This window comes from Stegodyphus dumicola, chromosome 6 (assembly GCF_044657685.1).
Source record: "Stegodyphus dumicola isolate Sdum_Otavi_A_Nest chromosome 6, ASM4465768v1".
Lineage (NCBI taxonomy): Eukaryota > Metazoa > Arthropoda > Arachnida > Araneae > Eresidae > Stegodyphus > Stegodyphus dumicola.
In genome coordinates this window covers 62,233,242-62,249,453 of record NC_140773.1, presented here as the reverse complement: position 1 = coordinate 62,249,453, position 16,212 = coordinate 62,233,242, and the positions used below count along the sequence as shown (strand labels likewise).

Genomic DNA, 16,212 nt, shown 5'->3' with positions numbered 1-16,212 from the left:
GAAACCTCATTTCTGGTTATCATGATAGTTTTAACTGTGTTTTAGCTACCTGATTTTTTTTTAATGAAAATAGATTGATGTGTACATGGACAAATTTAAGGCAGTGCACAATGCCTATTTTGTGCAATTCTGGGATTTTTTTTTAAGTGAAAACAGATCGATGTGTACTTGGACACAGAGTTTGTGCAATTCTTTGACTTCTTATTTTGGTTTTGTGTAGCGGCCATCTTGAAATAGTGCCTTCCTGGTGCCAATATGGCATAAAAAAAGAATCGCCAAAGAACAAGCGGCATCCATATGTAAACAATTAAAAGAATAAATTAAGTAGTATTTTTCTATTTTTATTGTTTACACTCTGCTAAAGTAGTATGAAGTAGATCTATTAGTATTTAACCCGCTAGCAGCACGCTGGGTCCAATGGACTCACCTGATTAAAGAAATCTTTGGTTGATCTTTACATTATGGTAACTTGGCGATTTTTTGGCGAAACGTTGGCAACCAACTCTCCTCCAGCAACCCTCTATTTTTTTTCCCCGCCGCCATTTTGTCTTCACGAAGTAAAGACATGTTTCTTTTCTTTTTATGAACTGAACACTTCTTCCAACAATCTACTAGCCGAATTACACTTATGCTAGAAATTTTATCAAACAAAACTGCTTAATCATGACAAATATTCACTGCAAAATTGGGAAAAAGTGCACAATACCATACTCCTTACGCGTTTTTCAAAATAACACATACACATAAACCATGTACACGCCGACTTATTTTTACTTAAAAAAACATCCCAGAATTGCACAAAAATGGCATTGCGCACACTCTTCACTATATCCATGTACACTGCTTTTTTCTCATAAATTAGAAAAATTTCACGAAAATACATGACAATTTTCTCAATCTTTAAACCCGGTTAAAAGAACATATATGAAATTACCTGATCGCGAAAAAGTATTTATCCTTTACAAATATGAACATTTCCACATATAAAATAAATGAAATATCCAAAAACTTTTACCTCTAAATCATCTATTACATTATACACGTCACCAACGAATTCATACCGCAAGCATTACAAATACTTAGTATCAAATATTTAAATTATTTCCATGCACATTTACTTCAAATTAAACGTATACCAAATTCCTACAAACATAAAATTCACAAAATAACTATCATTTAATTAAAATATCACTAAACCATGTACACGTCGACTTATTTTTACTTAAAAAAACATCCCAGAATTGCACAAAAATGGCATTGCGCACACTCTTTACTATATCCATGTACACTGCTTTTTTCTCGTAAATTAGAAAAATTTCACGAAAATACTTGACAATTTTCTCAATCTTTAAACCCTTTAAAAAGAACATATATGAAATTACCTGATCGCGAAAAAGTATTTACCCTTTCCAAATATAAACATTTCCACATATAAAATAAATAAAATATCCAAAAACTTTTACCTCTAAATCATCTATTATATTATAAACGTCACCAACGAATTCATACTGCAACCATTACGAATACTTAGTGTCAGATATTTAAATTATTTCTATGCACATTTACTTCAACTAAAACCTATACCAAATTCCTACAAACATAAAATTCACAAAATAACTATCATTTCATTAAAATATAATTAAATTCAAAAACACTACTTAAAATATAAATGAGCACATACATTAAATTAATAAAAATTACTTTACAATCCTAATTACTTTAAATCATTGCTAATAACAATTTTCCCAATAATACCAAATTCCTTTCCCCTTACATTTAGAACAATGCATAAAAATAATATCCTCAAATAATTAAAAATACTAACTTACCTAATCTTCTTCAGAATCTTGATTACGTGGCGGATACACTTTTCTAATTCATTCAATAAAATTATTGAAAGATTTTTTCTGCGAATTTTTCCTCCATACTTCCTTCGCTAAATAAAAAGCAAACTTCTCTTTATCACAATGCCTAAATACCCATTTCGAATTCACTTTAGTTACGGCCATAGGATTCAAAAATTAACCAACAGTGTTTCACACAATACAGAATAAAGCCAAATACAAAATTTCCAGATTTTTTCCCGATTTCCCCCCTTTTCCGATTAAAGAACCGTAATTCGTCCATTAATATCACATGACATATCCCATGATCTCTCATTTCCCTCACGCAAAATAATGCGTAATCGGAACTGAGTACTGCTCACATTATTACCAAAGTCCCAGGTAGTAACCTTTATCGCCTCCAAAATGTTGCCAAACTACCAGTTACCATATTGTAAAGATCAACCAAACCTTTATGAAAACGTCTCTATTTTTCTCAAGTGGTGGTGGTTCAGTGTAGTCTTCTCCAAGGTTCTTCCCATCTTTATGTTTCCGAAGTCATTCACCGGAAATTTTATTCGAAGTTTTTTTTTAACCAGATCGGGTCTTTCAGACCCAGCATGCCTGTTCTCATTGCTGTAAGGTAGTTCATTTGTGGTAGCACAGAAAGCTGCAACCACGTCGCGTAATTTATCCTATAAGAAAGAAATGTTACATTTGCAAAAATTATTAGATGTATCAACTATTGAAGACTCCATTGAAGAAACTGATGATGAAAGTTATAATGAATTTTTTAGTTCTCATGATACTGATTCAGAAATCGATATACATTCTGAAAACGAAAATGATAATGTCATTTATTGCTTTATTGGAAAAGACAAAAAAAGCCTAAAGCTGATGTTAGAACTCCTGCTCATAATATTACTAAATTGCCTGGAAGCATCGGTAAGGCAAAATATATGTAGACTCCAGATGAATCATGGGAACTTTTACAAACTGAACAAATGTTGCTGAAACTTGTCAGTTATACAAACATTTATATTGCATCTATTTCTGGCAGCTTTCAAAGAGAGAGAAATGATCATAACACAACTCTAACTGAAATTCGAACTTTTATATTTTTGTGACATATGTCATCTCATGTAAATGTACGGAATCTGTGGGCAGCAGACGGAACTGGCTTGGAAATTTTCCACAAAACCTACAAATTTTCCTACAAATGTTTTCTTCTTTTTTTTTTCTTCTTTTTTTTTTTTATCAAGATGTTTGCATTTTGATAACGTAAGAACTTGCGTTGTCGAGAAAGAATCAGGTAAACTGCACCTATAAGAGAGTTTTTTGAATAACTGCCAGAAATATTACACTGTCAGTGAGTTCATAACAATTAATGAAAAACCTACCGAGGAATACATAACAATTAATGAAAAGCCTACCGAGGAAGATGTATGAACCTGAATAATAATTCCTGAATAACATGAATAATAATATAATGAATTCCTATTAAATTCTATATTAATATAATATGTTTTATATTCCTTTAAAAAAATTTTATTTCAGAAAAATATTATAGAAATAGAAATTTTAATTTTTATAGTTTGCAAATTTTAAGTTTGATCTTAAAATTTTGGCATAAATGTAACACTTTTACCTGAAGAGTCGCACTTTTTCTTCAAAAAACGCGAGCTGGGTCTTTTGGACCCAGTGCTCACGCTCGTGTAACTCAAAAGAGTGCTGGTGGGTCTAGTATTATTAGCACAATCACCTTGGTGCAGTTTGGAGATTTTTTACAGAAGAAAAAATTGATTGGTAGAATTTCGAATTGCACCTTTACAATGGATATAGTTACTGGATGAACTCTTATGTGCGTAATTGTCAGAGGTTGGAGAATTCTGAAAATTTGGTGAATTCTGTTAAAATGGTTGTGATAATACAGTACAAAGTCCGTAATCCGGACTCGTCGGGACTTCGGCGATTCCGGATTAGGGGTTTTTCCGGATTATACATCATTTATGAAATAAAGAGGAATTATGATATAAAGGGTATCAAAATTTACAAAAAAAAAAAAAAAAAAAAAAAAAAAGCTTAATGTTTATTTGTTTACTTTATTAAACATTTCTTTCAATGTAAGTTGTTTAAGTTGCTTCTTTTTTTGTGCTAATACTTTCTCTTTAATTCTATAAACAAACATAATTTCTTGTTCAGTTACAAAGTTCCACCTATTGGAAGCAGTATTTTCTGGATTTAGAACCATACTACAGATTTTGCCGTCCATTAATTGATTGATGATTGGGGCATTTTCGTCGCAATGAAAAACTTCTGTTATATCATCTTCATTTATTACTGCTTCTCCATATTTCTTTACAAAATCCAATAACTGGAAAATTTCACCTTTAGTTTGCAATGTCCGAAAACCTTCAAATTTGCGGCTATCATCTTCATCGTCCTCACAATGAAATATGGCAGCTGGCCATAAATTATGCCAAGCATTTTTTAACGTATCTGGAGACACATATTTCCAACGTGCATGCTTAGAGCCTGCCAGAAAAAAGTGTGTCTTTGAGGTCCGGATTACAGACTTTGTACTGTACTAAGTACTAATCTGTTTTTATGAATATGAACCCATTCTATCCAATGACATAGCTAGAGATTTTGCCACTTTTTTCAGTGAATGGTAAAAAAGTTAAAGCTATAAAATATCAAGATGACATAAGGGAAATAAAGAAAAGCTCTGTGATAATTTTTGAAACGAAACAAAATATTAAATTTGCTTGTTTTTCTGTTAGCAAATTTGTTGATGATATTCTAGAAATTTGTTTCATTACTCCAGTTGCTCTTCTGCAGACATTACAGTTTTTACTAAATATGAAATACTCATTAATAGATGCTTCTTAACCAATTAGTGTGTAGAAAATCTCTTCTCAAAAAAAGTAACACTTATATCAATTGTGAGGTAAATTAGAAGTAGAATTACAACATTTGGAATTTCATTTTAGAATAAAGTTCAAAGCAACTGTTTTGTACCTCTGGGTTTTGTATTTCCAAGCAAGGCTAGAAAATATAACTTTGAAATATTTCATTCTTAGTGAGAAACTCTTCCTAATTTTTGTTATTTAGACCATAATTTGATTGTAAATCATTTTCCATTCAAAATTTTTGATAAGGTAAAGAAAAGCATAGCCGGAAAGTGAAGCCATTTAATTTACTATTCAGTATAAAAATAATTTTCTCCTCAATTCAGTTTCATATGATAATTATGATAATCCTGATTTTTCACCTGACCAATAACTAGGAGGGCAAATGAGCTGAATATTGGTAATTCAACATGAGGTCAAGTCATAAACAGGGTGTGGCTAAACAACAGACTTTAAGTGATTTACATTATGTGTAACTTTGTATTCATGCATGACATGAACACGAGCCAGTGCCTCTTTCTTAACATGTTCTCATTCTTAAGCTTTGTGCAGAGATTTTTAGTCCTTCCTTCGACTCGAAGATGCCCCACCCCTTAACTAACAGATAACTGTAATGAAATTTGCTATAATCAAGAAATATCGGTTGATCTTTACATTATGATAACTTGGCGAAAATTTGGCGACCAACTCTCCTACAGCAACCCTCTATTTTTTTTTTTTTTTTCCCGCCGCCGTTTAAAGACATGTTTCTTTTCTTTTTATCTACTGAACACTTCTTCCAACAATCTACTAGCCGAATTACACTTATGCTAACAAAACTGCTTAATCATGACAAATATTCACTGCAAAATTGGGAAAAAGTGCACAATACCATACTCCTTACGCGTTTTTCAAAATACCACGTACACATAAACCATGTCACGTCGAATTATTTTTACTTAAAAAAACATCCCAGAATTGCACAAAAATGGCACTGCGCAAACTCTTCACTATATCCATGTACACTGCTTTTTTCTCATAAATTAGAAAAATTTCACGAAAATGTATAACAATTTTCTGAATCTTTAAACCCGGTAAAAAGAACATATATGAAATTACCTGATCGTGTAAAAGTATATACCCTTTCCAAATATGAACATTTCCCCATATAAAATAAATAAAATATTCAAAAACTTTTACCTCTACATTATCTATTATATTACAAACGTCACTAACTAATTCATACCGCAAACATTACAAATGGTTACAAATACTTAGTGTCAAATATTTAAATTATTTCCATGCACGTTTACGCAAATTACTTTACTTCCACCTTACATTTAGAACAATGCATAAAAATAATATCCTCAAATAATTAAAAATACTAACTTACCTATTCTTCTTCAGAATCTTGATTACGTGTCCGATAAACTTTTCTTATTTCTGTTTCAGGATCTTTAAAATCATACTTATACTTCACAGCAAGGTACCAGGTAAAATAAATAACTTAATAAAACATCTTTACTTCTATCTCGCACAACCTTAAAGAAACACTTATTACTACCCCTTTCAATCCCACTAAATACCCATTTCGAATTCGCTTTAGTTAGGGCCATGGGATCCAAAAATTAACGAACACTGTTTCACACAACACAGAATAAAGCCAAATACAAAATTTCCAGATTTTTCCCCGATTTCCCCCCTTTTTCGATTAAAGAACCGTAATTTGTCCATTAATATCACATGACATATCCCATGATCTCTCATTTCCCTCACACAAAATAATGCGTAATCGGAACTGAGTACTGTTCACATTATTACCAAAGTCCCAGGTAGTAACCTTTATCGCCTCCAAGATGTCGCCAAACTACCAGTTACCATATTCTAAAGATCAGCCGAAATATCAATTAGGGTTCCTTTGTGTAGTGCAAAGATGATTTTCCTTTTTTATGTTATTTGATTGTTTGATATAAAATGCAGCTTATTATTGAGATTATATATATATTTTTTTTTTTTGTTGGCTGCTCCTTTGACTTTTTAAGTGAATATACACTCTTTTGCAAAAAAATCGAAGCACCGTGAAGGAAGTGGTTGTTTTTCATGAAATTGAATATGTGTATAGCTCATACACAGATAATAAAATGATTGAGAAATCAAGGTCAAAAAGTACCTGTTCACGGCTCACAATCATCCATCGAGTGTTCAAATTAGTAGTTGGTCAAACCGCGCCACTGTTGTTCAGTTAAGGTTCAACACTCGTTCCTCCCATATACACAGTAATCTGTTTTCGCTTAAAAAACATCAGAGAATTGCAAAATTTTGATCCATAAAATTCAAACATTTACAAACTACAATTTCATACACTGTACATTTGCAATCTCCAAAGTCCCATTACTATTCCTTACAAAAAATTAAAAATTCTCATATGTAACAAGAACTAACATTAATAGGAAAAATGCCAGTTGAATTTGATAGTGAAATCGACTCTCGTCTGCTGTATGCATACACATACCTAAGTTGTCACATAAATACAGTTTGATGACATGGTGTTTTGTCTTTTGAATGTTTTTCAGGATGCAGATAATTAGAAAATACCCAAATTTAGTATAATTTGAATAATGATGCAAATGGTAACCATCTTTGGGATATACAATGTACTTTCGATTATTTGGGGTAATGCCAAGGAAGCAGGTCATGGATAATCCAAACTATAAATTTTCGTGCATATTGTACATGCTTTTTCTTTAAAAAAGATCAGTAATTTTTCTTTGTTTTTGAGAATGTTTATATATTTGCCAAATTTCAGTGCATATTTTTCTAAGTGCAATCTCATCGTATTTGAATTCCCTTTGTTCGCTGAAGTTCAGTAGAGTTCAAGTCATTGGTAGCTCAGGTTTAATTTAATATTCAATGTCTTCATCGCTTTTATTTTCAGTATCGCTCTCTGCCTCTTCTGTTTTGGGGACATTTAAACGCTGTCCATATCACTCAAGCATTGAAAGCCTGAATCAATCGAATTGCCATTCCTCAATGTTTTTCTGAGTCACATTTTCAATTTTTTGGCACTTCAGTTATTGCCTCGGCTTCTTCACAATTGGAGAAACTCCAATTTTTATATTAGGAAGAATCTTTCTCCATCATCAAACCAATGTCTGGTTTTACTTTTCTAACAAATCTTTGCTGCTCTATATATGGGCCATTTTCACCAAATAATTCAGTTCTCCCCAAGGTGCATAATTTCCTTAAAAAATAGAAACAGGTGTTATGGTACATGTTTAAGGTAATTGAAAAACAATTAAGGCAATTTTCAAGTCTGTTACCATACAAAATTAATCAAATTTCATGCCTTTATCAAAGCTTCCAAAATCAACTTACTTTGAAGTGACTTATGTTCCCAAATTTTCAAACAGGATATTTGCCAGTAAATACTTAAATTAAATTCAAATGATTGACATTTATAGCCACTATTTTTGACAATATCAAAATTTATGCTAAAATATTATCTGATAATAAGTTCATTGAAGTTATTGAATTTTTAAGAAAGTTGCACCTTAGTTTTTAATTAAAAAAAAAACTAGCAAGCAAAAAAATGTAAAAGGATAAATTATATTACAGTCAAAAGTCATTAATTCGGACACCCATAATCCAGAATGATCTATAATCCGGACCTCAAAGCTAAAAACTTTCTGCGCATGCGCCGCGTTGACACATGCGCATAGGCATTTACGCGTGCGCATGAGACCTTTACGACTGTGCATAGGCATGTGCGCAATCTCATATTACGTTTTCGCGTGCACGTTTAATGTATAACGGACGGTATAAGCTAAAATTATCTAATGATCTATTTCAGTTAATGTTGATGATTGCGTTGCTTCTTAATCTTCGAATTGGATGCGGCTTATTATTTTTTGCAGACTGTAAGAGCAATTTTTTAAAAGTAAACTTGAACTTTTGATTATGTCAAATAGAATTTTGGCTAATCTTTGGAATATGGTAACAGGTAGTTTGGTGACATTTTGGTAAGGCGATAAACGTTACTAGCTAGGACTTTAGCAGTGTACATGGATAAAGTCAAGAGTGTGCGCAATGCCATTTTTGTGCAATTCTGGGATGTTTTTTTAAGTGAAAATAGGTCGACGTGTACATGGATGATACCATGTATGTGCAATTCTTAAAAACGCGGCAAGTAGTGGGCGATTCTTCACTTTCTCCCAATTTCGCACCTAATCTTCATCATGATTAAGAACTTTTGTTCCATAAAAGTTCTAGCATAAGTGTAATTCGGCTAGTACATTGTTGGAAAAAATTTTGAGTAAAAAAAAAAAAAAGTCTTTACTTCCTGAAAACAAAATGGCGTCCAAAACAAAACTAGCAGGTTGCTGTAGCAGGGTTGGTCGCCAAAGTTTTGCCAAAAAATCGTTAAGTTACCATAATCCAAAGATTAACCAAAATTTCCGATGCTGGAACTCCCAAAGGATCTACAAAACGAAAGTATGTTTCGATGTCCGTCAAACAAAAAGTGGAATAGCTGCAAAAAATGGAAAAAGACATGAAGAAGGTGACAGAGAGGTTAGTGAAAACGAAAAAATTTCGATTGACAAGTTAGTCTGTATTCTCGGCACAGCAATTACGGGACTTGAACAGCGGAACTTTCTAACTGAACAAGAAATTATGTCTGTTTATAGAATTAACGAGAAAGTATTATCACATAAAACGAAACAACTTACATTGAAAGAAATGTTTAATAAAGTAAACAAATAAATATTAAGCTTTTTTTTTTTGGTAAATTTTGATACCCTTTAGATCATAATTGTTCTTTATTTCATAAATTACGGTTTCATATTTTTAATTTTAGAATTTCTGCATGCCATCTTACGAGATTTAAACTGATGATCTATAATCCGGAATCGCCGAAGTCCCGACGAGTCCGGATTAACGACTTTTGACTGTAATATGAAAATATCTTTAAAAACTGAGTGGTACCAGGCTTGACATGTGGTAATGGATTTCGCCCTGATCACTTACCAAATGTCAAGTCTGTTTTTATTTAGTCTTAATGATATTTTAAGTTTATGTATACTTTGTTTCAACTAAGATATAGGGTAACCATTTTATTTAATATTCAAATTAATTAATAGGTTTGACTTGAATATAAAAAAAACAAAAACGTATCGAGTAGTTTTACACATAAATATATTAAAATAACACTTCAAGTAACTAAGGTTTTAATATATGAAAAAATATGAGTTCATATCATATATCTAAATGTAACAACTCAAATTTCATTTTCCATCTGTATTAAGTATAAGTGAAAACCTATAAATATTGTTTCCTCTGCTGTAATTTGTTCAAAATTAATGTGCATTATATCATTTTCATCATTATGAAATATTCTCTTGTTGCAGTCATTTGCTTTAACACTTTACCAATCGCTAGCGGTTGAACAGCATATGCACGTCTGACCGGCCGCTCAGCCGCACATTCTCCCTGTTCTGAATAAGTGTCAAGGCAATCTGATAAATCATGTGGATAAAACTATCCAGTACCATTTTTTTCGCTCATCGTGAATGGTAAATTTTTTAAAAAGGGTGTGAAAAGGGGGGAGTTTACAAAGCAACGCACTTAACACAAGTGGGCTATGTACCTCAATACTAATAATAAAATATAGATGATATGGCAAATGGCAGTTGTTTATCGCCATGGCTACTGATTGATAGGCTGTTTTTAGGTAGCCTCGAGGAAAAAAGCGATTAATAGGCTATCGGTCGTTAGGCATTGACGAAAAAAGCCGATTAATAGGTGGTAGGTTGGTAAAGTGTTATGATGCAAAATTTTAATTTTGCTCTTCTCATCTATTTTGTTTTGAATCACTGCAGCATATGTGTATTTCAGGTTTTTTTTTTTTTTTTTTCTTCCCTTAATAGAATATACTACCAAAACATGAACGCCTCCGGAGATGTATTCACAGGCATTTTATCTGCTTCAGAATAAAACTCACTTTCAGAGTCAATAGATGTTTCACTCTCTGAGGAACTAGAATAGATCTTTTTAGAGAATATTTTGTGCTTAAGGTTTCCTATTTTATTTAGAATGCTTTTGAAAGTACTTTCTATAGGAAAGCATTAACATTTTTTTTTTTTTTTTCTTTCAATAAAAGCTGACATTCCTATAAATAATTTTCCTTTGGCATTAGAAATTATTTGATGTTAAATGTTCCAGAAAGAAGTATTTCAGATGCTAAAAGTTTTTACACTGAATGAATGCCATAATTCTCAATGAAAAAAACCTTACCAACAGTTTTTCCTTGAATTTTTTCATAAAGTTTGTGGACATAAAAATTGGCTTCTCCATAAGATATCAAACAATTAGCCATTCTTTTATTTCAGGGCTTTTTTTCCCCTCTTCACTCTAATAAAATATACTACCAAAACATGAACACCTCCAGAGATGTGTCCACAGGCATTTTATCTGCTTCAGAATAAAACTCAGAGTCAATGGATGTTTCACTCTCTTGGAAACTAGAATAGATCTTTTTAAAGAATATTTTGTCCTTAAGGATATATTTTATTAGTGATTAAAGAAATTAATGTCTGAAACATAAAGTTTGTGGACATAAAAATTGTCTTCTCCATAAGATATCAAACAATTAGCCATTATTTTATAACTGTCCTTATGCCATCAGCAGCTCCTTTACCCTGGTCAGTTTCAAAATGCGACAGAGTGCATCCTGTAAGCCATGATCAAATAGCAAATGTGCAAACAGATAAAAATTCTTTTTTTGGTGATACTGTGTAGAAAGACCATCAGGAAAAAAAAAAAGAAATTAATGTCTGAAACATTAGGTGCCTTGAATTTTAGCAATTCCAATACTGGCTTCAGGTTGGCCCATATTGCTGCTAGGCTGTGGCCATAACTGGTTGTATAAAAAGAAATGGGCATAGTTTCATTACCAATATATAGGACACATATATGAAGGTGAGCTACGTGAACTCTTAAATGTACCATAGTGTAAACTTTACACTTCTTCACTGAATTTGCAGTCATAATTTTATGAGAAATAAATATGTAGAAGAGCTTCATTTAATTCTAACAATTTTTTCTCTCTTTCCCATGAATACCAGTGAATGATATGTTTTGCACATTTACTGTCACTCTTTTATTGTGCAGTTATTATACATAGAGTCCAGGGATTTTACTTTGCACACTATAGGTGAATATAATGAATGACATTAGGGTCATTTGTATGTAATGCCTTTAAATTAATCAACTTCTGCGCTTTTGAATTAAAATTTATACAATGCATCTGCATTTATTCCATGTTCTCAACACTAGGTGTAAGGGTGAAATATAGTTAATGTTGTACAAGATACTAAAAAATTGGAATTTTCATTACAAAATTTTATGTATTGACTTTGCATTGTATCAATCAAATACTATTTCTGTCATTTCTCTTTCTTTTGTGTTATCGTTTCTTTTTGCCTGCTATAGCCGTACTAATATCCTTACATTAAAAAAAAATTAATAAATTTATGCTTTGAAGTGAAGTTCTTTCTATTACATGTAGGTTTGAAAAAATGCTTTTCTATTATAATTATGATTTGGTTTTTGGAGTTAATTGCTCGTCTGGCACTTGATTTTTGGCTCTTTCATTTTTAATGCTATATTTTGCCTTTGCCAGCTTTTCTTGCACATCTGGACCTGACTTTTATATTATTATTATTCTGCTGCAACTTCAAGTTACCTTTAGCAAGTTTTCTTTGATTTCTATAAGCATTCTTGTGTCCTCTTTTTTCACTCCCAAAAAAAATTCTGCATTTTCATTTAAAGAATTAGATCCAATCTGTTCATTTTGAATTGGAATTGTTTCTACAACTATCTATTGAACTTCCTGCAAGCAACATTCAGCTTGATTTTAATGCCAGTTTTTCCTTTGATACCTCTAAACTTTCGCTGAGTAACTGATTTTTTTGCCTGTTATATTTTTCCTTAAGAAGAGAAAGAACTTTTTAAATAACTTGTATACAAAATAAGTATGAATTTATCAACATTATTAAGTTATTTTGTTCATTACGTTTTCATAAGAGATGTAAATATCATAAAAAAAAAAATTGCATTTCTTTATCTTTGTTTTTGTCTTGTTTATATATTTCTGCATTTTGTTTTAACCTTTTTCATAGCATCTCAGCTTTAGCTTTTCTGTGGGTGTTAAAGCTATTCTGGATGCTAAAATAACATTTATTAATCACAGTTAAAAAATAATAACAAGTTTGTTATCGTAAGTCAAATTTGTTATCAGTAACGTAGCAACAGATTTGACAAGTAATGAATTTGACATTCATTTCAAAGCATTAAAAAAAAAAAAAAAAAAGCTGTCTTGCATAATTTGAAATTTTAATAATAATACAAATGTCTTCTAAAATTATCCAATAAATAATATTTAAATCTAAAAGTGAAAAGTACTATTTTAATATTAAAAATTGTGGTAACAGACTTGAAAAAAAAAAAGTACTAACTTGAAGAAAGTTGATTATTGCAACCACTGCAATACTTTTCAAATGAAGAGGGAAAAATTGCTAGAAATAGTTGCTTTAACTACTTTAGCTAGTAATTGTGGATAAAATAATCTCACTTGATACAGAGTGAAAGACAAATTATTGATTCGCTAAAGAAAAAATTTTGGTAATTAATTTTGTCATGAATGTAACTCACTAATAGTTCATATCTAAAATAATTAAAGCTCTACTCTTATATGCGCCCTAATATCACCAAGTGTGGCGATATGTGTTCTGCGCTGGTTTTTGGCACGATTGCATGTTGTATGGCAACCCTGTTGACGTTGAAAAATCTTGTGATGGAGTGGTTTAATTGCTTGTTGGTTCGTAATGTGCGGGTTTTGACATGGCCTTTGTTGAAATGAGAAACATGGTGGCAAGATTTCAGTCGCATATTTTAGATTGTGTACAAAGAAAATTTAGTATTAAAAGGTACAATGTTGGAGTTGTTAACAAGTCTACTCTGTATCTGAGAAGATTGGGGGGAAAGATAAAGTAGTGGAAGTTGATGAATCAAAGTTCGGCAAAAGGAAATATCATCATGGCCGTCCTGTTGAAGGGCAGTGGGTATTTGGAGGTGTGGAAAGAGGGTCTGGAAGATTATTTTTAGTGGCTGTGCATGATAGAAGTAGGGAAACGCTGATGCAGTATATTAAAGAGTAGATTGAGCCTGGTACAACTATTTTTTCGGATGGATGGAAAGGATTTAGGAAAAGAAGGTTTTGAACATTTACTTTTGAACCGTAGTATGAATTTTCTGGATAATGTGTCTGGCTGTCATATAAATAGGATAGTGATTAGGTGGCAGCATGTTAAAGGTGGTATGAAATTGGTATTTCTGCTATTCGAAAAAGCATTCATTCATGGTAAGTGTATTTTATTTTACTCTTATTCTTATTTTGTAGAATGTTATGTTCATTGTCTTTTTAGTATGAATTTCTGTTGTTATTGTTGGTTTTTTTTGGATTGTTCGAAATTTATTTTAGTTTATTTTGTCGATTAGTGCGTACTGCCTAAATTGTGCAATTCGTAGATGTTTTTTAAAGTTGAAACATATCACTGTGTACATGGATACTTGTCAAATATTTTTGGTTAGAAACTTTGTTTTTGCTATATAACTTTTTTGTTTTTGTTTCGGATTTTTAGCTTAAATTGTGTTTTTAAAATGTGGTGTTTGCATATGCAAAAACCGCGCTTTTGGAGACACTTTTTATAGACTAGAATATTTTTATAGACTAGACACGTTTTATGCTTAAAGTTTGAAATGTAGACAAAAAATTTAGGTAGTAATATGGCAGCATGGAGTTTCTTGCCCAAAATGTTTGGCGACTTGAGGGTGCATCTAAGAGTAGTTCCATAATTAAACTTCTTTATTTGAAAAAAATTAAATTAGGTTACAAAACAAAGAGTTTAAATTACGTAAATTTGAAAAGGGCAGACATTTTTTTCCCTATAATCCAATTTTTTTAAATTTATATCTCCAAAAATTTCAATTGATTTTTTAATATTTTTAATTGCAGAAGTAGATTTAAAGTCTGTGCGAAGCATTGATCAAATCAAACTTTAAATTTTAATTTATGCTTGAATTTTCTTTCTTTTCCTCCGAGACAGTATACGGAAGCAAAATTTGAAAATGGGCCATATGTCATCCAGTACACAGAACTTCATTTAATTGCCATCTTCCTCAGCTGGATTCAGAAGAAGAGTAGAATGTTAAAGTAGTTTCACCTATGATATTACACCTTACCCATCGGCTGAATTAAACTGGTAACATTTGGGTTAAATTTTTTGCATGTTTGTTTTTTTACATATTCTCGTGCATAGCATCAGGTATGCATGTGTGGGCACGGCTATGCACTAATAATCAAGAGTACATTGTTTTAAATATTTTAAATTTTACCAGTAAAATTTATTTAAATTATTAGAAAATTATATGTCACTTTTAAATTGTTCAGTATTTTAAGCAATATAAGTGCAGTTTGAAATAATAAATTAATAATCTTATGTCACTTCAATTGGTAACACTGGAAACTGGACACATTTTAGATCATGTGGAAGATGAGTTACGTCTTGTGGCAGTGGTAAAACTTAGCAGCTCACATAGGTAACTGTTGTGATAAGAGTGAAGCAGTGACAAATATAATAACCAAAATAATTTAGAAAGACTTCACAAAAAATATTTTATTTTTAGCATTGAAATTTTATACATTTAAGGAGAATTGACATAAATCTTGCACACCAGTGGCTGATTTTATGAGACTATTAGATAGTAATAATTTGTCTCATATCAGGTTAACAGCAACTAAATGAGTTGGTTGCATGGGATTTTTCTATATATGATTTTGAGACAGTTTCTCTTGGATAGTCTACTTTGAAGATAGATACTTGTGGAATGTTTGTAATACTGTATTCTAACCAAAGTAAATATCTTCCACAGAGTTGTTTTCTGTCTAGTATCAGAAGATTTTGTTTTATAGATAAGCTTTTTGACAAACATTTTAAAAATTTCCTTTGCAGCAATCTGTAAATGACTTTTTTGAAGATATGAATAATAAAGGAGCTGTTCGGGTGAATGATAAAAAGGAAGCTCAAGTTGTTGTAGTCTTAGAGTGAGTATTCTATGTTAAAATTATATTCACAATTCTCTCTGTGTGCACAGCAATATGTTTTCTCTTAAAAAAAAAAATTGAATATTTGCACAAATTTGGCATCTGTTCAGCTTTGGTATTCTGCAGCAACCAAGTAAACATATGCTATATGTATACCTGAGTTGCTTCATAGGTGCTTTTTGGTGGCATCGTCGATTGACACATAGCTATTTTGGCGATATACTACTTTGCCTCGTGAATATTTTTCATAACTTTTTTGGGGGGTATGGGTAATCAGAAAGCAGCAAAATAGACCATTTACCCAAATGTTCTGGCATGTTGATTTTAATGGACTTAG

At 31.5% G+C, this 16,212-nt stretch overlaps 1 protein-coding gene across 3 annotated transcripts in view; it reads left to right on the top strand.

The window, feature by feature from the left end:
- The window catches only part of LOC118200972 (tyrosyl-DNA phosphodiesterase 2-like), a 54,083-nt gene that overhangs the window by 1,646 nt on the left and 36,225 nt on the right, over positions 1 to 16,212 (top strand). For 2 of the 3 annotated variants that reach the window (XM_085818376.1, XM_085818377.1), the window contains exon 2: positions 15,784 to 15,875. In XM_085818376.1, the coding sequence (XP_085674502.1) occupies positions 15,784 to 15,875 (92 nt within the window). Of the gene's footprint in view, positions 1 to 14,877; positions 15,034 to 15,783; positions 15,876 to 16,212 lie in introns of all 3 variants that reach the window. The other variant, XM_085818378.1, reaches the window with a different exon arrangement.